Source organism: Athene cunicularia (genome assembly GCF_003259725.1).
Source record: "Athene cunicularia isolate RWA chromosome 1 unlocalized genomic scaffold, athCun1 chr1_part2, whole genome shotgun sequence".
Taxonomy (NCBI): domain Eukaryota; kingdom Metazoa; phylum Chordata; class Aves; order Strigiformes; family Strigidae; genus Athene; species Athene cunicularia.
Genome location: NW_020799092.1, coordinates 49,265,414 through 49,291,932, shown reverse-complemented (window position 1 = coordinate 49,291,932; position 26,519 = coordinate 49,265,414). Strand labels below are relative to the sequence as shown.

The following is a 26,519-nucleotide window of genomic DNA, read 5'->3' as shown; positions in this document are numbered from 1 at the left end:
CACTTCAGTGGTGGCTCTGGCCATGGTATGCCCTGCTACACTTCCATAAATTGTGGTGCAAATCTGTAGTGTGCTCAGTGCACCATTGTGACTTGCCTTAGCTGGATACATCTTTGCTTACAAACACAGAGGAAACTGTAACAGTCATGAAGTGCTTCATTCTGGAGAACAAAAATCATTTCAGCAAGTGGTTTCTTTTTGTTCCCTTCATTTTCCACAGCCTCTAGGACAGCACCACATGTTGCTCCACCACCAGGAATAGTAGAAATAGACAGTGAGAAATTTGCATGTCAGTGGTAAGTGTATAGTTCTATTTAAATACTTTATTAGAGAAAAAGAACAAATAAAAATGCCTCTATTCTTGTGTCACAAAATTTTCTAGCTTGTTTCTATTTACTGTTAGACTCATTTTTCTGAAAAGTATAAAGCAAAACCATTCTGTCATTGCTTTGAAGAAGTATGAAAGAAAAAAACTCAACCAGAACATTCACTTTTCACCAGTTTATACTTGAAATTAGTTGTTTTCTCTCTTAGAATAGTTTAATTTGATTTTTAACTCTGATCTTGATTTTGCTTATTTTTTAAACTGTCAAGCAGCATTATCTGTTTCATGAGTGTTTTCATCTGGTAATGTGTTACTATATTACTGCACCAATATAAAAGTTATTGCCAAATTATGAAGCTAGGCCCAGCAAAACTCTCATGTGGCCATTGTGAACCTCAAGTAAGTTAAGGAAGATCAAAGCCTTTTCCATCCAAATACTCTTGCTTTCAACTAATATTGTTGTTGTCAGATATTCAGGGAAAAACTATTCCACCAGTTTTCATGTGGACTGAGGGTGACCTTTCTGAACTATTTGACTTATGTAAATCTTCTCACATGCTAAATATTTGTATTAATGGGTTCTTGATGGACCCTTCCACTTCTGCTGCTTCACAACTCATATGTTCATCTGTTGTCTTACTGATCAGACAAGGGCCTTCAAGATAAAGTGGGTAGAATTTGTCAAAGCTTAGTGCTTTAGGTTATGATTTAGTTTTACTTCCAGCAAAGCTTCGATTGTATGGGGAAAATATTGCAGATTCTTGGTCAACTGATTGTTTTTCATGTGCTTCTGTTTGCACACTGCAAAGTATTATTAATGTGCACTGCTGAAAGACCGAGAGATTTCACATTTAGACATTTAAACAGGGATACCTGGAGTTGGAATCACAGCAGCTCAATTTAGCAATCTGCAAGTTGGTCTCTAGCCAAAACTAGCTTTCTAGGCTGCCTTTTTAATTAATGGAGTGAGAGATTCTCCCAATATTAAAATGAATTGCCTTCACCTGCCTAGTTTCTGATGAGATTATGAATTACCTTCTCGTGCTGCCTTCTCTCTTGACTATAGAGAGCACTAGACATCTAGCTTTCAATAGCAAAGTTGTAAAATATGCATGGGTAGGTACCATGCTGCAACCGTGTGATACCGTCAAATGACAGAAAATAGAAGCAAACTATATATAGAGCATTATATCAGGAAGATTTGGAATGTCTGCTTAGTTTCTGATTCTGTGTGCTTCTACAGCTGTCAGTACTGAACACTATTATTTCGGGCTTGATTTTCTTTTGGTTAGTCTTAGGTAGGTATGAACTAGTGAAAAAAATAGTTAACATCTAGTCCTGAAAATTATCCTTAAATACTAACTGTGCTGCCAAAAAAAAAAATTCAAACTGAGAGTAGAGTAGTAGCCTCTTCCAAGTGTTTTAACAGTGCTACTGTGGAGTGTCTTACATTCATGTAAATTTTCATGGTATGTTTTAGTCATTGCTTCCTATTGAGAGAAGTGAGAAAATGAGTGAATTATAGTAGTAGAATTTAGAAAAGCTTGCTACTTGGAAGCAGCAGAAAGACAAGCTATTTAAACAGACCTTCCTGGATATATTATTAGCCAGCTTAGCCTGAGTAGGAGTCCGTGTAAGGTAAGTGCATGTGACAGTAAAGTGCTAATTGAAGATCCCATTTCACTATTATAAGTCCTGAATATCTTCAGTTTGCTGGTACCGGTGATAGTGTGTCAGCCTAGTGTGACATACCCAGCTGAGCAGTCATTTGTCTGATATGTCAAATTTAATTAATCCCTACACTTCCTGTTATACAGCGTGATCTCAGTGTTTGTAGTAATAAAATTGTAACTCAACTGCAGGAGATATGGCATTATACTTACTCTTTACTGGCTATGAGAGAACACAGTTTAAAGAATAAAATAATTTGTTTTTTCTCTTTTAAAGCATCTACTTATATTGGGAGTGCAGGACTCTACAAAGGACAATGCAGTGTAGTTTTCAAAAGTGTTAGCACCAGGAAACGATGACAATTTAAAAAATATTTTTAATGTGTCTGAGCCAATATGCTGGTACTGGCTCCATTTGCTGCTGGGGATGAACTGTTCCCTTGTCTCTGTGTTGGAGTAATGGATCTGAAAGAAATAAAATTAAACTGTGAGGGAAAGAAACATTTTCTGTCAGATTCTTTGTTAGGGGTTGGATAGTCTTTGTGCTTGTGGAGAGTCTGTAGGAGGTACAAATACTTTCTCTTCCTGAAAATTAAATGTTAGGCAAAACAGGTTGTTCAAGGATTTTATTGATGTGTCTGTAGTGTGGGACTCCAGGAGTGAGTGAGTGAGAGTGTGTGTGTGTGTGTGTGTGTGTGCATCCTCTTTTAGAATCCCAATCCTTTTCTCCCGCCTTCCCACCTCTGTAAGAATGACAGGGTTGAGAATGTTATTTTAGCCCTGGTTTTACTTGTATTTTAATGTAAGACTCCATAAGCAGATCATATAACAGAATCTTGGTTTTGATACAGATTTTAATTTTGCTAGAAATTTCTGATGAAGGATTATCTAGTATTCAGTCCATCTTTTGCTAAAGTAGAATCATTAAGAACAGAGCTGTGGGGAGGAGATGTCACCCAACAATGCATTCTTTTTTTTGTTTTATTTCTGAATATAGAATAAAAAAGGCATATATAGACACTCTTTTGCATATTACATATGTAAATAAGAGTTGCATGTAAAACTGACTGCATGTGTTAGAGGTCCTCTGTGTTGAATTGTAAGGAGGGAGAAGGAGAAAATGTGGAACAGACATTTGACAAGACAATATACTAAAATGCTATTTTCCATGTTGTTATCAGGCCTCAGAAGTCATTGTGATACAGTCAGAAGTGTTTTAAAACGGTTGTTAAAAATACTATTTTGCTTCATAGTTTGTTTTTTTTTTCATCCTCAGGCTGAATGCTCATTTTGAGGTAAATCTTGATTGCTCAGTCTCTCGAGCAGAAATGTATTCTGAATACCTCTCTACCTGTAGTAAATTGGCTCGAGGTGGAATCCTAACATCAACTGGATTTTATAAATGTCTGCGGTAAGACAAAAATTCATGCAACCATAAAGAAGCAATAGCACATGCTCAGTACTAACCCGTAGCTTTAGATTTCTTTGATAAAAGATCTACTGAATTTTAAAGACGTCCAGTTTTGGAATTTTAATTAAAACAAATGTTTAGAGTCTGTTTAATTTTATTTAATTCTGTTTCAGGATCTTTGATAGGGTTCCTTCTTTGCTTATAGTCCTTGTGATTCTTTCCAAAGTACTTTTTTGAGGTACTGTAGTTTTCACTTAGTTTGCATGAGATCTTGGCCAGCCATTTGGCGGACCTGCTAGCCCTCAGTGATGAATGAATACTCAGATGCTTTTGGAGAATCCTGCTATATTGTAAAGATGCAGGTATTAGTGCAGTTGCTCTGCACACAAGAACAGTTAGTTAAAACAAAAACATTGTAGATGGATGAGTTATTGTGTTTATTAACATAAATTTATGTTGTGTTTGGCAGAACTGTCTTTCCAAATCATACAGTGAAGAGAGTAGAAGATCCGAGTAACAATGGTCAAGCACATATACATGTGGTAGGAGTGAAAAGGAGATCTATACCACTTCCCATTCAGATGTACTATCAGCAGCAACCAACTTCGTCTACCCCAGTTGTCCGGGTTGATTCAATTCCTGATGTGTCTTCGTCTCCTTCGCCAGCAGGTTTTTAAATTAATTAAATATAATCTATTTCATGTTGATTCTGAAATGACAATAAAAGACAAAAGTTGTTGAAAATATTTTGGAAGTGTTAGAAGTCAGGACCATGTGTTTTGCTTGATTTTATTCAATAATGTTAGGAATAGTATTGCAGTATGTACTTGCATACCATTCTAGTATTTGATGTGTAACCCAGAAACTTGTCAGTTAGCAGACAAGCCATTGTTCCTGCATCATTAATTCAGATGCAATATAGCTGAGAAGAAACGGCTTCATATAGAATTATAAATTCAAGCCTTGGATTTTTAAAGATCTGTTATGTTAATGTGTTTTGAAAAAATATTTGTTTCCAAACTTTTATTGTGTTTATTTCAACAGGAATCCCGCATGGGCTACCAAGCGTAGGAAATCACTATCAGAGAACCCCTATTAACCAGTCTTCAACTTTGACAGCAACACAAATGTCTTTTCCAATTCAAGGTGTTCATACTGTGGCACAGACTGTTTCTAGAATTCCACAAAATCCTTCTATTCATACACAGCAGCAACAAAATGCGCCAGTGACTGTTATACAGAATAAAGGTCCAATATCTTGTGAAGTAGTGAAGGCCACAGTAATACAGAGTTCTGTTCCCCAGTCTGCAGTTCCTGTTACTATTGCTGTAGGAGGAGCACCACAAGCTTCTAATCAAAATCACAGCTCTACAGGACAACAGCCGTCTGTTACTGTTGTTAGTTCTCAGACGTTGCTTCACCACCAACCTGTAATTCAACAACAGTCTCCACTGCATGCAGTGGTACCAGGACAGATACCTTCAGGCACTCCTGTTACGGTAATTCAGCAAGCTGTACCTCAGGGTCATATATTTGGCAGAGTACAAAACATACCAGCATGCAGTTCAGCAGTTTCACAGGGTCAACAGCTAATCAGCACATCATCACAACCTGGGCAGACATCATCTCAGCAGTCCTCTGCTGGCAACCAGCAACAAGATACAGTTATCATAGCACCACAGCAGTATGTCACAACCTCTGCCTCTAACATTGTTTCTGCCACCACAGTTCAAAATTTCCAAGTAGCAGCTGGGCAGGTGGTTACAATCGCGGGTGTCCAGAACCCACCAACATCTCGGGTAGGGTTTCAGAATATTGCACCAAAGCCTCTGCCGTCTCAGCAAGTTCCACCTGCTGTGGTACAGCAGCAGATGCAGCCACAGCAGCAGGCTCCACCACCATCCCAGCAAAGTGTAGTGATTGTAAGCCAGCCAGCTCAGCAAGGTCAGACGTATGCACCAGCCATTCATCAAATAGTGCTGGCTAATCCAGCTTCTATTCCTGCTGGTCAAACTGTCCAGTTGACTGGACAGCCAAGTATTACTCCGTCTTCTTCACCATCCCCAGGTCCGGTTACAAATAATCAACTCCCTACGGTTATGTCATCTTCATCCACTGCTCCTCAGTCACAAGGACCCCCTCCTACTGTCAGCCAGATGCTTTCTGTAAAGAGGCAGCAGCAGCAGCAGCAACATTCACCAGCATCATCACAGCAGCAGGTACAGGTACAACAACCGATACAAATGCAAGTTCAATCACAGCAAGCTAATACAGGAGTTGGCCAGCCTAACTCTGGTGAGTCTAGTCTGATAAAACAACTGCTTCTTCCAAAAAGAGGCCCCTCAACGCCAGGGGGGAAGCTTATACTCCCAGCTCCACAGATTCCTCCACCTAACAATGCAAGAGCTCCTAGCCCTCAGGTGGTTTATCAGATGGCCAATAACCAGGCACCAGGTTTTGGAGTTCAAGGACAGTCTCCAGCTCAGCAGCTGCTAGTTGGACAGCAAAATGTTCAGCTGGTCCCGGGTGCAATCCAGCCCCAAGGAGCAGTACAAACAGTACCCATTTCTAATTTACAGATATTGCCAGGCCAGTTGATCTCAAACAGCCCAGCAACTATTTTCCAAGGGACTACTGGCAACCAGGTTACGATAACAGTTGTGCCAAATACGAGTTTTGCTACTGCAACTGTGAGTCAGGGAAATGCAACTCAAATCATTGCTCCAGCAGGAATTGCCGTGAGTGGAGCACAGACAGGAGTTGGGCTACAGGTGCAAACACTTCCAGCTACACAAGCACCTTCAGCTGGACAATCACCGTGTACTGCTGCTCCCCCGTTCAAAGGTGATAAAATAATTTGCCAAAAGGAGGAAGAAGCAAAGGAAGCAACAGGTTTACACATTCATGAACGTAAAATTGAAGTTATGGAGAATCCTTCCTGCCGAAGAGGAGCTGCAAACACCAGCAATGGGGATGCTAAAGAAAATGAAATGCAGGTGGGAAGTCTTTTAAATGGGAGAAAGTATAGTGACTCCAGTCTACCTCCTTCTAACTCAGGGAAAACTCAGAATGAGGCCAATCAGTGCTCACAAGTCAGTAATGGGCCATCATTAGAAATGGGTGAGAACGGAGCTCCTGGAAAGCAGAACTTTGAACAAATGGACACACAGGAAATTAAAAGTGATTTGAAGAAGCCCCTAGTTAATGGAATCTGTGATTTTGATAAAGGAGATTGTTCTCATTTGAGCAAAAACATTCCAAATCACAAAACTTCCAATCATGTAGGAAATGGTGAGATATCTTCAGTGGAACAACAAGGGAATTTGGATGCCACGCAGCAAGATACTGCCAAAGGTGATCAAGGGGAAAGAATTTCTAATGGGCCTGTATTAACTTTGAGTAGTTCACCTGTTGTAAGCGGTACACAGGAGGCTGCAAAACTGTTAACCCAGCAACTTAGTGGTACCAACACTGATTTACCTAATGGACCTCTAGCTTCAAGTTTGAATTCAGATGTGCCTCAGCAACGCCCAAGTGTAGTTGTCTCACCACAATCTACAGCCTCTGTTATACAGGGGCATCAAATCATAGCAGTTCCACACTCAGGACCTAGAGTGTCCCAGTCTACCCTGTCATCCGAAGTTCGGTCTACTAATGGCACAGCAGAATGCAAAACTGTAAAGAGGCCAGCAGAGGATAATGACAGGGAAACTGTTCCAGGAATTCCAAATAAAGTAGGAGTTAGAATTGTTACAATCAGTGACCCCAACAATGCTGGTTGCAGTGCAACTATGGTTGCTGTGCCAGCTGGAGCGGATCCAAGCACTGTAGCAAAAGTAGCAATAGAAAGTGCTGTTCAACAAAAGCAGCAGCATCCAACCACGTATATACAAAGCATGGTCACACAGGTATGTTGCAGTGTTCTTTTTATGTTTATTCTAACTGTGATTCTGACTACTACTGTGAAATAATGTGGGTGAAAATGTGAACTCCGTTGATAACTCTTGCATAATATTTTAAAAATCCAGAAAATGATGGTTTCTGTTCTTTCACGGACTAAAGTTCTAATAGTTTGCATAATTCTTCAATGTCAGTGGAATTTAAAATAGTTTCTAGCTTGATAATACAGAGTAAGGAAAGAATTTCTGATCACTGATTTCTTCCTTAAAGGATTAACTGTTCTGAAAATAATAATTTGTCATATGGCCTTGTAAAAATGTCAGTATTGTTCTGCACTTTATTTTTGGTCATTATTGCTTATGGAGGGGTGAATATGGTTTTTTGCAAGTTCATCACCACAGCTGCATCTGAAATGTGTTGAAGTTCTTGCATTTAAAGGTGGTCTTCAAAAGCTTGCTTCAGGGGTTGGTTCACTACAGTCAGGAGAAAGTAGTGTTTTGTAAATTCGTTGAAATATTTATGTTTGTTTATTACAAAATATTTGTAATGTTTATTTTGTCGATAAAACAAGCATTGTTTGGGTTTTATTTTTTCTGTTTGCTGAACTTTAGAGAGGGCTTTTATTTTTTTTTTTCTTCCCCCCTTGATCAACTTTTAAGGATTTGAAAGTGATTACTCCTAACACTTTGCTAAAAATGATGTATGGCCATCATTTGTGTGAGTATTAATGAGTGCAAATAATCATGGTTGAGATTATTCCAGTCTCTAGAATTTATTTTAGTTTTCCACATGGACAGAAAATTCCTCTCCAAAAAATGTTCCTAACCTGAATAGAAGCAAAAAGAATAGAATAGTATGTCTGACAGTCACAGAGTTCTAACAGACCAGAGAGGGGAAATGAAGTCTTGAATGTATGTTAGTGCATTTTAACCTTGAGGTAAGACAGGTCTTTTCTTATCTTCCTTTTTTTGTTTGTTTGTTGTTTGGTTTGGTTTTGATGGGGTAACAGTTATAGACCTTACAGACTTAAACAGAACTAGAACCCAAAATTTGGCAAGTGACGGCTAGTGCTACTTCTTTTCCTGTGTCAAGTCAGATTTCTGTTGAAATCTCTTTTGACTTCCCTTCATCTATTTGTCAGAAATCAGGACTAACAGTTTAAAAGTTTTCTTTCTTTTTTCTTTCTTTACTTTTTTCTTTTAACTGCCACATGGCACAGTGACATTCTTAAAATGTCTTTAAACTCACTTGTAAATTTTCACCTCGGTTTTATCAGAGATCTGTATTTTTCTGATACGTTATTTATCTTTGTTCTTACTAGAAATGATTTGACCAAAATGAAAGTGTCTGTTGGCAGCATAAGGACAATGCATGAGATTTTCTGTAGTGTGGATATATTAGCTATGTCTTGCTTTTTACAGTGAGTATCCTTAGCTGTATTGCTTGAATTTCTGTTACAGCTTCGCTAAGGATTTGGCTGAAATAGGAAATGGTATGGCTATGTGTCTGGAATGGAATAAATATTATCTCTGATTATTTATTCCCCGGACAGTTGTGTCTCAAACATCTACTAAGCTATCAGACTTTCAGATTTTTAAGAAGGGGAGAGTAATACAGTAGCTATTTGATTTGTATTAGATAACGTTTCGTTATAATAGAGGGGAAAAAAAAGAAAAAATATTTTCTGTGCTGATAGTTTCTCTTTTACACTAATATCACTATCATTAATAGTTCCTACATTTTCCATTACCTGTACAAACAGAAATGCTGCTGGGTTTGTCGTTCAGTAAAAATGTACAGATCAAAATAACTCGGTTTAATGTCTGCTTCCATGAAAGTTAGCTCATTCTTCTGTCTGTAGGATGCCCTTCCTTTCTTCAAACTTGCAGGAATTGGGAGAAAAGAAGTTAAGTAGTTTTGATCTTGGTGAACAGTCTAATTCGTTAGCTAATTGCCTTAACTATTACATATGGTGATTTATGAAGCATGTATATCGTGATAAGGCTAAGTACTGAATTATAATGGAACCCACTTTATAGTACTCTGTTCAGACACAGTGAACATCATAGTCTGGCTTAAGAATTTTAAGGATCTTTCCACTCCTTTTAATTTTAAAGTGTTAGACTATAAACAGTACCAAAATAATCGTGGCCAGCTCTTTTTTTTTTTCCAAAGCTGCTGAGCAGCTGCAGTAACCATTACTTTTCTGGAAAAGCACGTGTTAAATATTTCCAATATTGAATCTGCTTTTAAGAGTATCATTAAGACATCTAGAAATACTAAGATGTAGCCAGATTCTCATGAGCTTCATGTGAGTTTTACTGATGACTTCTTTTGAGGTTAGGCCCTGTATAATCTATTTTCTCCCTCCATTTTTGAGAGTCTTCCTTGTATGATACCCAGCTTCCTTGTCCCTGACTTACTGAAAGGCAACAGCTAAGGAACACTTTTTTCACTTGAGCATCTGCATTGTTTTATCCTCTCTGCAGTACTTAATGTATACTGGCTGTCTTGGAGAAGAAATAGGAGAACATGGTTCTTTCTGCAAATAGTGTGAAATTTATTTTAAAAACAACCCAATGGAGAAAAATGGTGAGGAACAGGGAATAAAGGGATATTAGCTATGGCAGACTTACATAACTGCTGAAGCTGTTAGTATGTGATTTCCTGTTTGCTTTTTATGTTAAAATGTTATTTGAACTAGAGCTTGTATTTCATAGAAGTGAGAAAGGGATAGAAGAAGAAAATTTGTAATAAAAATAAAACCTAGCAGGAAGGCTAGAAAAGCAGATGTGGAGGACAGAAGAGGGAAGAGAGTATTCCTGATGCAGTTGCATTAGCATTAGTTGTCAAGAACTGTAGAGAGGAGAAGGGGAAGAGGCTTGAACTGAGGATAATGAAGGGTGAAGAAATAGGGGAGGAAGAGAACAGCAATGTGAAAATTAAGGAAAGCAAGGAAAAAGAGTAAAATAATCCTTAAGGGAATGTACAAGTTAAAAGAAGATTTGTTTCATTATATGAATGGTAGTTTGAAATGAGCTAGTACTGTATGCTTGTGGGGAAAAGTGTTGATTTAAATGGCCTACTAAAACAGTGAAAATTATATACTAGCTTTTTATGGGACAGCCCATGTAGTGCTATCAGAATCCAGTTAGACGAGTACAGGTATTGTCTGTGTATAACCTGTGATTATACCATGTTCTATGTACACATCAGCAGAACTCACTGACAAATAAATATATGCTGACTTTCAAGATTTTTCTTTTTTTTTTTTTTTTATAAAAAATTGGGCTATGGGTTATCAGAAGAGGAACATGTGATACATACAGTGTTGCAATTTTTTTATTTTTTTACATCTCCATCTGTATTTTGTAAGCTCATGAAATGTTCTAGGAGGAGACAGAACTGACACTTTACTTTCTTAGCTTCTTTTTTATTTTGGTATTCCCTGTTCCTGGATTATTGCTTTCCTAAGGCATTGTGCTGGACCAGTGGATGAAAAATAAATGAGCAATTATCTACCTGTACACTTTTTTTTCTTTTCCACTTCTTCAAACACCTCCAAAACATCTGTTAAACATAACCATGTTGGTTTGTCCCAATTGGTGTATGTTTTGAAGGAATGCTCTGATATCATGCCAACTTCCTAGGAGTGAGGAAATCTGATTTAAATTGCCTTATCTGGCTTTCAAAGTCATCACTTCCTTACTTATCACTGTCATCCCCTCATAAACAATGTGTGCCCATTTCTCTTAAGGCCACCCACTTGAAACATGCTTGTGTCGAAATTTAGGTGGCAAAACCTGTGTGATCATTGGCTTAACTATTTGCTCCTGCTCTCTCTTGATGGGAAGCTGAGAATTACCATGCACCAGAAAGCAGGTGTGTAGCTCCAGGAGCTGCAATTCATTCCTAGCCACAGAGCAAATGAGTGTCTCAGCTGGAAGTACTGAAATACAGAATTTCTGTGCTTTTATTGCTCTTCACTTGTGAAGCACACTGTTGCAAGGAGACTTAAGCTTCAGTAATCTAACAAGCAGAGAACATTTGTTTTAGTGCCTTCCCATCCACCTGACCCCTTGATCACACTCAAGTCCTGCTATATTAATTTTCTGTTTATAGGTTACCTTTTAATATATGTTCATTGTTGTGAAGAAGCTAAGCATAAAATTTTGTAATACAAAACTGTAAATCCTATAATATTAAAAAATATTTTTACTAATAATTAACTGTTTATTGTTGAATTTAATGTGTTTATTATGAGTGTGCATATACTAATGGTGGGACAAAAAATGCAGCCTCATGCTTTTAAACTGCACATGGCTCAATACGTCAGCATGACCCCCATCACGCTGGGATTCTGTGTGTTCTCTTGCTGATGGCACAGTAGGCATTTTAAATCAGATGGGCAGGTATGCTAAAATTGAGTTGCCCATTAATACATGAAGAGAATGGCGCCACTGGTTCTGTGAAATCAAGGTGGTGGCCAGTTCTGGCCCCAAGCCCTAGGGCTTGTTATTCTTACCACATGCACCCAAATGGAGGAGCTCTTGTGCAAAAAAATAAGTATCTGTTGTAAACAGTCTGTTTTAGTTAGCTTTGCTCTTAGTTTTTGCCACTATGCTGGACTTTCTGCCCCCCCCCCCAGTCGGTCTAGATACAAATTCTCCTTCTGCTTATTAGAAGTAGGCTGTAGTACCCGTTCTGTAAATAGACTGTACAGGCGTTAAAGGTTTGTATTTATGTAGTTTTAAGAGTTCAGTGCAAACTACACTGTGATAGGTCATGCTGATAGAGGTACCTTTCAGTCCTGAGATACAGTGAGATCTGATTTGCAGAAGTGCTAAGTGGTGGCAGTTGCAAATCGTATCATGGAGCGGTCTAATCTGATCATAAAAAGATGTCATGAAGTGCTGTCAAGTGTACTAGAGTACTGGACGTTTGATTTCTTGAGGAACCTGGAATCATTAAATGTTTTTGCTATAGGATGAAATTTTGTGAAATATTTCTGCCACGGGGAAATCTTTTTCAATGTTACTTCTCCTAGAAAGACTTATAAGGAAAAATTAAATACCTGTTGCAGTTCTGTATGTTAAAGAAATAAATGAGTTTATGTAGTTATTGTATGTCAGTATTGTAAACTGGGTAGCACGTAGCAAGTGTTTCTAGGTACATTTCTGGAGAGAAGGAATTTCATTTCTGAAAAATGAAGACTATACCTAATTCTAGTGATGTCCTGTGTATCATGCATTGCTACATTGATACATGAAAATAGAGGAGGGAAAAAAAACCCCAACACCTAAAAATCAGCAGTATTTCTGATCTCTTGAATGAACGCAGGAAAGCTTTGAGATGTTCAAACACAGAATTTATGCTTCTAAAATAAAACCTAGGAGAACAAATGTCAAGTCACTTATTTTAAGATATCAGCACAGTTGATGAGCAAGCAGTAGATTTGACTTAAAAATACATGGAAGTTGTAATGCTACAAGTTTGAGTGAAACTACTTTGCAGTACAGCAGTAATAAGAGAATTCTAAACAATAATTATTTTACGCATTTCTTTTCAATTTATTAGCTTTCTTTTCCTCATTGGGGAAAAAAAAAGTGTAGAAAAAAGTTGTAGGGGACACTGAATTTTAACTTTTTGTCCTGTAAATCTGTTTCCCTTTCTGTGCTCTTTCATTTTCAGCATGTAACATTTTGTGTTGTAATTCTCAGATCTCCTTGTTTAAAATAAACAAATTTTTAATGAGACGGTATTAAAACCTTTGATTTCCACTAGGAGAGCTTGCCAGAAAAACCCTTGAGAAAATTCATAATTCTGGATTAATTGCAGGGTTTGCTTAGAATGGAGTAAATAATACATGAACCACATATTGAATGATGAGAATTAAATGGAATACTGAATTCATTCAGTAAACTCACTCTCTCTAGCACATTAAATGAGACAGAAGTTCTGTAGGGATAAGAAGTCACATAAAGACATCACAAATGTATTGATACTGGGATGCCAAGCAAAGACTGTAAAGCAAACTGTATTGCTGACCCTTGATTATTTCAGCTTCACTTGAAAATGCCTTGTTAAAGGAACATTGATCCTAAAATGCTCCTCTTGTGTTTACCTTTTGTTAAAAGACACATTGTGAAGATTCATTACCCAATCTGTAAAATAGCTTAGAGGCCTTTAGATGAAGATCATTGCTGAGTTCAAAATAATCTGTAGTTATGACTAATGGTCTAAAGAGTCCTTTCTTACCATTTTTCACACTCGCAGATCACAAGCATCATACAGTAGTTGTGCTGTGTTCAGGTGTTTTGCTGATTTCTTTTCCTTATTTTTTTCAGGATGTATGTTTGGATATGGGAAGTGGTTTTGGTTTTGATGTGTCTCTTTTGCTGTCCTTTTGGTCATTTTATTAGCATTGTATGACCTGTGATAGTTGATAATAGTTACTTTGTATGACTATTGTACACTATGCCAATAGAGAACAGCAGGAAGAAAACTTGAGATCAGTACTCAAATGAAATGTTACAAGTTTCACTTAACTGTTGGTTTCTTTACAGTTAAACTCTAAAGCTATTCAGTAACAGAACTGTAAAGGCGTGCACCATTTGAAAGTGCTTTTTTTATAATATTCTTAAACATAGGCTTGAAAGTAGTTTTGTTTCATCTCTTCAAAAGAGTATTATGTTCCTTTTCTAACAGTAGGGAAGAAAAAGATGTTATGTTCTCATTCCTAGATAATATTCAAAAGCTTAATTTTTTTAATTGTCATCATCTTTATAAATGTCTTGCTGGCCAGAGCATTCCAGGAAAAAAGGAAGAAGATAAACAGTATTCTGACATAAACACTGTTCTGAAATGGGAAGTCCAGTATTCAGTATCTATTATTCAGAAAAAGAAATAAAATTACTTTTTTTGGCTTTGTTTTTATCTTTTTTTAGGTCACTTTAGAGATAACTTTTATTCACTGTTAAAATAAATGTCTTGTGATATTGTAAGGGAGCAAAGGGAACATCTTCTTCCTTTCTGAAATGTTTATATTTCACTGTATACAAGTTGTATGACGTATTTAGGCATTCTGGACATGTGGTGTTCTGTATAAAGGTACATGTGCTGGCTGGTTTTACAAGAGCACAAAGAATTAGATAATTTGCTAAGTTTTACAGAGAAAATGGGATGTCATAGTTTGAGCCTAATGGTCTTGATAGTGTTTCTTCAGCATTGTTCAGTTTACCTTTTCTTATGCATTGTGTAACACAAGCTGATGTGTAGTAATGTGGCAGTTCCAAGAGTTCTCCAGATGCAGCACATAAAACCATTTAATCAAAGAACATAAATCAGTTCTAGATGTATCAGTGCTTATTCTATTTCTTTTAGCAATATTTTCTCCTACATGTACATGGAAAAGCAGACTACTCCCTGTGCTGAGGATATTGCAACCCTTTGAGTTTGCATGGGTTTTTTTATTTTCTTAAAGAACAAATAAAGCCTATGCAAAATAATATTAACCTTCGCTCTACTAGTGCCCTTGAGAAATTCCTTTGCAGTCATAACTCTGTATTTGAATTTGGGCATAAGGTTTAGTAATTTGAATATTAGAAACTACTGCAGAAATACTGCAGTGTAGAAGTTGTGTGTTCCTCACGTTATTGTGTCTATTAATGCTTATTTGTGTTAAGTGTTAAGATCTGAAAACTTGTGGTGGAATAAAGTGTAAAATGAAAGATCTTTGAACAAACAGTAAATTGTATGTCAAGTCTTGAAGTAAGTCCTGTTTAAAACTTTGTTTTAACTTTTTCTACAGAGCACACCTGCAACGTCGATACCAACAGTGCAAGTACAGGGCCAGCAGATCAATTTGCAGCCACCTTCGTACACTGCAGCAAGTCAGCATGCAGAGCAAATGAAAAAACCTGGACAGAACTTCATGTGTCTGTGGCAATCTTGTAAAAAGTAAATGGCTCCTTTATTTAACTGACTTTTACTAATTTGTGGCAGATGCTTGTGTATAGAAGGTGATTCTACAAGTTCTATCCATTCTGTTTCCTTAAGTTACCTTATACTTTGGCAGGGGGAAAAGAAAAAGTGGAAAGTGTTGAGGAAGCTGAAGCTGACATGAGGAAGTGCAAGACATTTAACTGCTCTCAGTTATACTTCTGAGCATAAAATGAGTACTATGTGGCTTTCTTGTAATATATCGATTCTTCAGTAATAAATACTGTCATGTAGTTAAAAAGAAGAAAAATTCCCAGCTTTGAAGCTTGTTCTCTTGTGTTGCAAATACAAAAATAGTTACTTACTCCAGCTGCAAATCATCTCTTGATGTTTTCTTGTGTTTCCAGCTTTTAATCTTGTGTTTCCAGTTTTGCAAGAGCAGGGTATTGCACTTCAGTATCCTGGTCAAACTCTTATTTAGATTTTAACTAATTTTAGTGATTATGATACCATTTGTGTGCCACAGGGCTCCATTGTCATGAAAGGAAATAAGAAGGAACTTAGACTAGACAGCAATGATTAGACTTTTTTTAAAATTTGCTGCTCTTGTCCTTGAGAGGAGTGAGCTAGCAGGGTTTTGGATGTAGGCTTATAAAAACCATGATACTGCCCTTGTTATCAGTATGTATATCTTGACATTGATTTTAAATATAACATAGGTTTGTGAATATGTGTAGTTTTCAGTGGAGGGTACAGATTGGTGAAACAAAGGTAGTTGTCAAATAGCCACTTTGAGAACAGTGAGAAAAAATTGCATAACGTATAGGATGGGTGTGGAAAAGGGTGAGACATTTCATCATTGTTGGACAAGACAAAAGAGAGATCAAAATAAGCTGATTTGGCAGAAAGCTGATGTGTAGACATACTGAAAGTTGAGATGACATGAAGAAGTTCGAATGTTTGGACCCAATAGTGAAAATGAGATATTTCACAGAATCATCTAGGTTGGAAAGGACCCTGGAGATCATCTAGTCCAACCGTTTGCCTAGCACAGTTCCCACCTACAGCATATACTTAAGCTCTAAATTGACCCTACTCTTAAACACCTCCAGGGATGGGGACTCCACCACTGCCCTGGGCAGCCCATTCCAACGCCTAACAACCCCTTCTATAAAGAAATGCTTCCTAATATCTAGTCTGAACTTTCCCTGGTGCAACTTGAGGCCATATTTGAACAGAATTAGAGGAATACTGAAGGACAATTAATCTGTAGTCCCTTGAATCTGTAATTTCTGTTTCTGTTATTTGTTACAAATGTAATTCAGAAATCATTAAGTCAATGCAAGACATACACAGAATTTAGATAAGACTTACTGGTACTGTAGAGATCTGGTGCTTTTTAAATCATTGCCTTGTCTTCACCTGAAAAGTGGTATGTGTGTCTTTAGTAGGTGACACTTCTCTATGTAAGAAATACATATAAGGGTTTACCTACTTTTTACTTTACTCCTTTACTATTAATAAATATAACTATAGAACCATACTCTACTGGCTGCACAGTAGAGGCATAAACACCTGTGTTGGTACACAAGGGAGTTATCCTGAGGTGGAAATAAAGAACTGGGATGGTTTCATAGCAGAAGCCTCACCAGTTTGTACCATCTTGAAGAGTTTCCTGAACTGCAGTTTTGAAGTGTAAGTTAGTCAGCAACTTTATGTTTAAAGTTATATAGAATGAGTTATGTAGAGTTGAGCTGACATCTAACCATGGAACAAGCTGATGTGACATGTGAACTAGGATGTGAATATGTGGAGACAGATTTTGGGGCAGGAGGAGGAGCTATACAATTATGATTACCTTACACTATCTGTCATTTTTAAAGTCTGTCTTAAAATATTATTCCAGTAAGTTTTCCTGAGACTGAAGTTAAAGGCTATGAGGGTCATATTTTACAAGTTGATCTCTGTGTCTATTTCAAAGATAGTGTATTATTTCTGTTGCTTTAGTTTCTCCTGTCATTTCTTACTGTACTGGGTTTTGTTCATGGTCAAGTTTCATTATTTTCAAATGATGAGATTTTTTGCATTGATAGATTGTAGTCCATGTGACACACAGCTCTTGTTCTTATGCTGGTCTCACTTTTAAAACACTTCAGTCCCAGCCTAAAAACAGTTTAGATAAACATTACACTCAGTTTTGAAAAGAACCAAAATGTTAAGGTAGCATCTTCCTCAAATGTGTATTTTTTTATTCATATTCCTTTGACAGCGTGATCAAAAACAGGAGTATCGAATCTCCTGTAGGCTTCCTGATTCTAACAGACATCAAGAAAAATCTGGAATTTCCACCTGTTATTGTAACTGTTTTATTTATAGCTCTCAATCTTATCTGGTTTTGAGTTGTTTAAGCAGGAAACAAGAAGATCCTTTTGAGTGGGTCATTAGTGGATGTGAACTTCACAGCCACTACTTGGTTTCATTCACGATGGCTTAGCAATTTTTTTCCCCCTAGATATTAAGCAGGCAGGTTTATCATAGTAGGATAGAACAGTGTTCCTTTCGTGGTAACAATTAACCTGAAAGATATGATAGGAAACAAATTTTGTTACAATCATTTGCATGTTTCTCTGTGCATGTTCTTTAGTCTAATTCCACAACATATTAGCATTAAGTTTCCCTTCCAGGATTATTGCAGAATGCAGTGAAAGCCTTCAAAAACATTTTATTGAGAATCAGAATAAGAATAAATAAAATAGTGTATGCTTTTCCAACCTGCAAACTTGGCTGCTGCAGTTGGCAACATTCTAGTGGTGTGGGTGCTGCTGTTTTGGTTTTTAGAACTGAATTAGGAAACATTATAACAAAATTTTGAAATAAACTGAAACTGAGTTAGTAGCATATGAAGGCCACAACCAGATCAGGCCCAATTATGCAAATAGTTGTAATGATTGGCCTCTCACAAATATATTCAGGTTTAGGATCTGAAGGAAGTAAATCTCTAAAAGGTGTCAGTCAACACACTACTTGGCATAGAGGATGTAACAGTAAGTAGGTGTTTTCCTTTGAAGTTCAGCTGTCTGCTACTCCTGCTAATTGTATTCAGCTTAATTTAAAATCTGCTGTTTTGTTTCACAGGTAGGCAGGAGATGTCTGCTCTTGAATTGCTTTATATTTAAAAACTGAATTGGAAATGCTGTTGAGTCTCCACCGCCTGTCAAGTCTGCTATTAGTTTAATGTTCTGTTCAGCAGCTGAACAGAATGATGGAGAAATTAGGTGGAAAACAGTTGAGTCTAGAATCAACTGGCCATATTCTCAGTATTTAAGTTCTTTTTTTTATTAATGTGTTTAGGTGTTTCTTCAAGGAAAAACAGTTTTTTCTCTGCAAAATGTCAGTAAATTTGAATCTTCTTAGATCAGTGGTTGAAGTATAATACTGAATGTATTACGCCGTGAATGAGCCAAGATAGCTGAAATAGCTTTATTTTTCTTAAGGCCTTGGCACACTGAATAAAATGTTTTAAACTAGATTTTGGATTTCACTTATACCATGAAATTTATTTCATATAATGCCAGGAATTATTCATAAATAGGTTTGTGCCAGACTTAACTTTACATAATGACTTCCCCTTTATTGTGGAAAAACATTTTTCTGTCCTCTGAAACATCAACTTTAACTGTTGAGCCAATGTAGATGTAAAACATGTTATTGTTAGTTCCTACTGTGGGCTATCTGGACCAACAACAAGAGATAGGTATTCCTTCTTCCAGGCTTCCCTTCAGCAAGAGCTCACTGGCATGGAAAAGATGAATGCTTTTTGAGAGAGGAGTATTTATTGCCTATGCAGAAGGAAATTGCTGTATTGCAATGGGATTCAGTTTATAACTAAGACTTGTCTCTGAGTGAAATTACCTCTTTGACACCTTTATGGCATACAGGTAACAGTATCTGTACACCTAGGCCTGTGTATCGATTGCACGTATGTGTGTGTAATAGACACTACTGAAATGAGTAGGATCGTGGAAGGACGTGGCTGGGTCAAAGCACCTACTGATCTGCTGTGTTGAGAGTTCTGACTTGAATTTGTCCATAAATGACTGCTGTAGGTTTAAGATGTTGCTTCAGCCTTGACTGCTGTAAGTCTCTGATTGGAGGTCATCTCCCTTTTGGCACTGTTCAGTCAGACTTCTTAATGCAAATTTTCTTGTTAACTGAAACTAAAACACTGGCATGTGAACCAGAGTGGCTGAGGTGGATGCATGTGTTTCCTCTTTGGAAAGACTGCTGTGCCAGTGGCATCCCTCCAGCAAGTTAGTGAAGACAGCTGGTGGTAATGGCTTCCCAAATGGCATCAACAAAGTTTCTAGACCTCTTTTGTCCAAGCCTTAAGTGGGTGTTGATGAGCTGGGTTAGTTGTATTGAAATGAACTGTGAGCAGCTAAGTATTGAGTCATCCACTATTTTCATTTAATATTTTAAAAAATATAGTGATTCTCCATTATTATCTGATCTATGTTACAATAACACATCTTTTGTCTATGTGGCAATTTGAAAATACAGACCTAAGAACTGTTGATTCATCAGTATTTGAGGTGGCATTCACAATCAGTTTTAACTTTTCTATCATTTTGAAATGGAAGAAAGCCCTTATCAGTCTGAACTCACTCTAAAGGTATGTCACACATTGTGCTTTCACCAAATAGAACATAAAACCCACACAAAACATACTGTCAAGAGTATTACAGGGCCAGGTTTAGGACTACTGAATCTTTCCTTTTGATGCAGAAGCAGTTAATTTGTGAAATACCTCATGTCCTGTGCTCTGGGGCTGTCAGCAGGCAAAGTGCTTAGTCTGAGATTTTGGGAAGTCATTTTCATTTTATGAAACACTGGAACAGGTTGCCCAGAGTGGTGGTAGGTGCCTTATTCCTGGAAGCATTCAAGGTCAGGTTGGATGGGGCTCTGAGCAACCCGATCTAGTTGAAGATGCCCCTGCTCATTTCAGGTGGGTTGGACTAGATGACCTCTAAAGGTCCCTTCCAGTTCAAACTATTCTATGATTCTGTGACTTAAAAATTGAGATTTAAGTGAAGATGTTAAAAAGGGTCACATAAATGACATTTTTTGAGTTCTGTGTACATCAGGAAATGATATCTAGCCATTTTCCCAATGTTTAGAATCCAGATGCTAAAGAGCACTCATTTTAGATTGATCTCTTATTCCATCAGTTTTGACAAGCGTGCGCTTTTGCATGGTGTGCATCTCTTTCCCCAGTTAAAGTTTAAATAAGGTCTGAGTATGACTGCCAGTAAAGAAGGAAAACAGGAAAATGAATACATGAAACTCAACTTCTTTTTTTAGCTGTTTATAGTTTATGACTGCATTTTGCTTGTATCGCAGAGAATGGATCTGTTGGAATTAACATGCATTATTTCTTTGGTAAAGTATAAGTAGAAAAACAGACCGATGATAATTTAATTGTATTTGGCAAAATCATATTGCCGTTTATTGGTAACTCACTGGTAATATACGTACATAGTTTTCATTTTTAAATTTTATTATTTTCCTGTTTATCAGCGTGTGTTGTGTTTCAGAAAACAACGTTTAGCCTGTGTGGGTTTATATTTGTGATATTAGTGCTTTACCATTAACTGGAAAAAATCTAAAATTTCCCTCACCTTCTTTCTGTAGGTGGTTTCAGACACCATCACAGGTTTTCTATCATGCAGCAACTGAACATGGAGGAAAAGATGTCTACCCAGGGCAGTGCTTATGGGAGGGATGTGAACCTTTCCAGCGGCAGAGGTTTTCCTTCATTACCCATTTACAGGTGCAGATTTTCTTTCACGTTACTACAGAAACTAGTAGGAATTTTATGGTAAATTTTCACACACCTTTCTCACTGTCTTTCTCTTTTCCCCAAACAGGATAAGCACTGCTCCAGAGATGCTTTGCTTGCAGGATTAAAACAAGATGAACATGGACAAGCAGGAAACCAGAAGCCTTCCAATAAGTAAGAGACTCGAGTCTCATTAGCAATAGAGAAAATAAGAGAATTAGAAATTATTAGAAGAATTTGTGTATTTATAGCTTGGCTTATCAAGTGAAACTCTGCATATGTACAGTCTATAACAGTAATCAAATTTGAGGTCTGTTACAGTAAGACAAAATGGGTAAAAGAGGGAATGGGTTCTGATGTGGGAGATGTGGTTGCAGTTACCATAAGAAGAGGAGGTGATTCTTTAAGGTAGATGGGTCAACACTGTGTGATAAACTTCCATCATTTACCAGCAGTCCTGGCTGACTGGGGAGGTCCCAACAGATTGGAAATTGGCCAATGTGATTACCATATACAAGAAGGGTTGGAATGATGATCCGGGAAATTACAGGCCTGTCAGCTTGACTTCGGTGCCTGGGAAGCTGATGGAGCAGCTCATCCTGAGTACCATCATACAACACATGTGGGACAACCAGGGGATCAGGCCCAGTCAGCATGGGTTTATGAAAGGCAGGTCCTGCCTGACAAACCTGATATCCTTCTACAGCAGGGCGACCCACTTACTGGATGAGGGAAAGGCTGTGGATGTTGTTTACCTTGACTTTAGTAAGGCCTTTGACACCATTTCCCACAGCATTCTCCTGGTGAAACTGGCTGCTCGAGGCTTGGATGGGCACACGCTTTGCTGGGTAAAAAACTGTCTGGATGGCCGGGCCCAGAGAGTTGTGGTGAACGGAGTTAAATCCAGTTGGTGGCCAGTCACAAGTGGTGTCCCACAGGGCTCGGTTTTGGAGCCACTCCTGTTTAACATCTTTATTGATGATCTAGACGAGGGGATCGAGTGCACCCTCAGTCAGTTTGCAGATGACACCCAGTTGGGTGGGAGTGTTGATCTGCTCGAGGGCAGGGAGGCTCTGCAGAGAGACCTGGACAGGCTGGAGCCATGGGCTGAGCCCAACTGGAGGAGTTTCCATAAGGCCAAATGCCGGGGGCTGCCCTTGGGCCACAACAACCCCCAGCAGCGCTACAGGCTTGGGGAGGAGTGGCTGGAGAGCTGCCAGTCAGAGAGGGACCTGGGGGTGTTGATTGACAGCCGGCTGAACAGGAGCCAGCAGTGTGCCCAGGTGGCCAAGAAGGCCAATGGCATCCTGGCTTGTGTCAGCAATAGCGTGGCCAGCACAGACAGGGAAGGGATCTGACCCCTGTACTCGGCACTGGTGAGGCCGCACCTCAATTCCTGTGTTCAGTTTTGTGCCCCCCACTACAAAAAGGACATTGAATGACTCGAGCGTGTCCAGAGAAGGGCAACGGAGCTGGTGCAGGGTCTGGAGCACAGGTCGTACGGGGAGCGGCTGAGGGAACTGGGGGTGTTTAGTCTGGAGAAGAAGAGGCTGAGGGGTGACCTCATTGACCTCTACAACTACCTGAAAGGAGGTTGCAGAGAGCTGGGGATAAGTCTCTTAACCAAGTAACAAGCAATAGGACAAGAGGTAATGGCTTCAAGTTGCGCCAGGGAAGGTCTAGACTGGATATTAGGAAGCATTTCTTTACAGAACAGGTCGTTAGGCATTGGAATGGGCTGCCCAGGGAGGTGGTGGAGTCCCCATCCCTGGAGGTGTTTAAGAGTCGGGTTGACATAGTGCTGAGGGATGTGGTGTAGTTGGGAACTGTCAACGTTAGGTGAACAGTTGGACTGGATGATCTTCGAGGCCCTTTCCAACCTAGCTGATTCTGTGAAACATTGTTCTCAACATACTCTCCTGATTTTTCCCAGCTGGACAGCATTTTAAAACTTTTATTGTAACAGGAAAGTGCTTGTAATCCAGATAGGAATTTATTTGTTGTGTACAGTTCAGGTGTTGCATACAGCTGAGATGGATTGTCTTGTAATTTGCCGTATTCCTTTCAAGTTATGGTCTAAATTTGACTGATTTGGTGCTGGGACTCTTATAACAAACTTACCTTTAAACAAAGCAAGCAAGATAAATACCAACTCCTCTGCATCTTCTAATTCTGTGCTGCTACCTGGAATCAGCTTTGCCTCTCCTCTTTCCCAAAATGATTTCAACCATCTGGAATTAATATTGGAGAGCACAGCCCCATTGCTCTGGGGTTGTGGGGATGGTTATGTTAATACTGGAGTTGTTCAGTTCAGTTACTTGTATAAGTGTATTAAGACTAGGTTCTTTGTTAGTAACTAACTGGAATCTCTTTGTTGCAAGCTAAGCATGTAATTATATGGTCCCAGGCAGTTCTGTGGCTAGTTAAATTTCTCTGCTGATCCAGCAGTTTGGTAGCTAGTTGAGTATTAAAGCTGAGAAACTTAGTTTGAGAGTCCTTTTAATATTTTACTATAAACAGGCTTCTTAACACAGACTTACAATTGCTTTGTGGTGCCTTGTTTCATTACAATGAACAACATTCACACCTCTGAAAACCACAAAATGAAGAATGATGGTAATGTACTTTTAAATACTTGGTCAGTGGGAAGCATAGGGCTGATACCATCTACTAGCATAATGCGATCTCAAGTCTGCCTTTTCAAAAATATTCCATCACACAGATAGCACATCCAGTAGCTCTGTGTCCTCACAGGCTTCTTTAAAATTGTCACAGGTACTCATATTAGAAAAAAACATTTATACATCCCCTCTTCTGAGGCAGAATTCCCTAATTAGACCAGGTTCAGAAAGTAGGAATTTATATGCACAGTCAGTTCTTGCTGAAATACTGAGACTGCAATATTACAAGATTTGATTTCAGAAAACAGGTTGAAATAAGAGCATTCTACTACTCAAAGTAGGGTTTTTTTACTGTCCCTGCCATCCCTTGTTTCTTCTTGTGGCTATGCACTGCTTACAGTGAGAGAAACTTGCCTTAGTTTTTGCACCGTAAATCAATTCTGGATTTTTTTTAAAAAGTTAAAAAAGTGTGTTTGCCAGATGAGTGGAATACATTTGCCTTACAGTCAGTTGAACACCAGTATGGGAGGTGGACTGGAACAAAAGGAAGGGATTGAGACCTTTCTCTGTCCAAGCACTCACGACAATGAGTTGAGAGTACACTCAGCTGTTTTATGAAATCATAGAAGTTCCCTGTCTGTTACTTCTACTCTCTTCTCTCCATCACTCCTTTTTTTCCAAAGACAAAATCAACAAATGGGAATATTTTGATTATGTGTTAATGTGTAACCCACATAATCTCGTGGTGCTTCCACAGTTATGTTTGCACAGCTGAAAGCAGCATCTAGCTACATGAGGGAGACAAAACTTGATAATTTGCTTTCCAGAATCAGTGACTTGTTAAATGAAACCCTAAGCTTGCTTCAGCATGTCACCTCAAGTTGGTCACATCTGAAAGCCGATTTACAGGGTTTTCTCTTAATTTACTTTTCGTTGAGTCCTAGAAACTTGTCATATATATCAGCATGCCACTGATAGTCCATATGATTAAACTCTTGTATGGGGCTGAAGCAATTTAAAAAACTGGAGCTGAGATGAAGCATGTGTAAACTCTCAACTTTTAGGCATTAATTAGGCCAACTTTCTTCACTTAATCCCTCATTGTTTAGTCAAACCTCCGAGAGTGCAGAATGATTGTTATTGGTGCTGGAAGTAAAATCTGTAGAACACAGTGTAACAAATAAGGGCCCATTCCCCTCATCATTGTTTCTGTCTATCATAACACTGTACACACCTGAAAAAAAATCTGTAATGGCTTTTGCTAGAATCAGGTAGACAAAGTTAAGCTGCGTTACAGAGTTAGTTGTATACCTTAATTATGTATTTCTTTGCTTTTAAAGTTGTATTATATTAACTCTTCCTCTTCTGGTTTTCAGAGGTAGCTGAATATTACATTCTGGAAGGTCAGGTAGCGCTAGCAATTAACTGTATGTTGACTGTAGCTTTGTGCATTTGAATCTTTTTGGATTCATGTTAATTTTTTTTCCTTGTTGCCACTGAAGCAAAGGTGGTAGTGTGTGCTACCAAAAATATTCTTCGTGCACCATGGGAGTGTGGCAGGAGATAATTTTAAATTACAAGATGAATTATATGGTTTGAAGTTAATTTGATCATATAATTAAAGAAATTCAAGAAATCTAGATGTTTCTTGAGAGAGATACTTGCCCACAGATAAAGTTGGTCCACTTGATGTCTCAGTAATTTTTTAAATTTTTTTTTCCCCAAAATCAGAAAGAAAAGACAATCTTCTAATATAGTCCTAATTTATTGTAATTGTCCCTTTTTTAATATTTCCAGAATCAAGGCAATACTACTTCAACTTTCTAATATACAGTATGATAGCTGTTGGAAGAGACACATTTGGAACAGACTCTATTGATGAATTCTTGTTCTTTTCAATATAAGGAAAACAAAAATGTTCCAGAAATTAAAAATTAAGATGATAATTTGTTTACTGTGGTACTCAGTCTCCTATAAACATATGTCATTGCCCAGCAGTTTGTTTTTTCAGCCCCTGCCCTTCTCCCTTTACCTCATAAAGGTTTTCAAACTCTTATATACATTCAGGGCAGGATGACAGCATGATTAGAGCTAAGTTTTTAGAGAGTTGTCTATCTGTTACTACGTCTTAATTATCTGTTCTATGGTTTAAAACCACTCATGAACAGTTTTTCTAAATTTTTATCTAGGTTTCTATGTTAGAATTTCAGATTATGAATCTCTGTGCATAGAGAATTCAAGTTTTATTCTTAGAATATTCACTTACTTTCACAGTGAAAGATGCCTAAATAATACTCTTAAGGGCTAACTTTCATTTTTAAAAAAATTGAACTTTTACCTTTGGTTTATGATGCCTTTGCAAGTAAACACTCCTTGCACTTCCAATCAGGGTATTGAAAGACTTCAGAGTAACATTGTTCAGTATATTGAAGCATGGTGATACTTTTCACCATTGATACTGCAAAACTTTTGAGACAACACTGAGACTTAATTATTAAATAAAGTTGCATATTTATACATTCCAAACTCTAATTGTGTGAATAATTTCAAAGTTTTACATGAAATAGAGCTTTGACTTCAGTGTTAATACTGAAAATAGAGAATTTGCTTCCGCTATGTTTATTATTTGTGCCAGCTTTATAAAATACCTTGCTTAATTTATTAATCTCAGTCTGGAAGCTGCAGCAACAGGTAATTGGTTTTACAAATGTTTGATCTGATTTAACAATTAGATGTTTTATGTCTGAGATCATAACTTAAATCATGTTACTTTTACTCCTCACTAACCAGAGTTAATATGTATTTTATACTG

At 37.9% G+C, this 26,519-nt stretch overlaps 1 protein-coding gene across 1 annotated transcript in view; it reads left to right on the top strand.

Annotated features, from left to right (window-relative positions):
- ARID2 (AT-rich interaction domain 2) overlaps positions 1–26,519 on the top strand; it is a 108,680-nt gene that overhangs the window by 78,168 nt on the left and 3,993 nt on the right. The window contains exons 12-18 of the mRNA XM_026868127.1: positions 221–296; positions 3,272–3,406; positions 3,876–4,075; positions 4,451–7,314; positions 15,117–15,265; positions 20,939–21,077; positions 21,175–21,260. Of these exons, the coding sequence (XP_026723928.1) occupies positions 221–296; positions 3,272–3,406; positions 3,876–4,075; positions 4,451–7,314; positions 15,117–15,265; positions 20,939–21,077; positions 21,175–21,260 (3,649 nt within the window). The remainder of the gene's footprint in view (positions 1–220; positions 297–3,271; positions 3,407–3,875; positions 4,076–4,450; positions 7,315–15,116; positions 15,266–20,938; positions 21,078–21,174; positions 21,261–26,519) is intronic.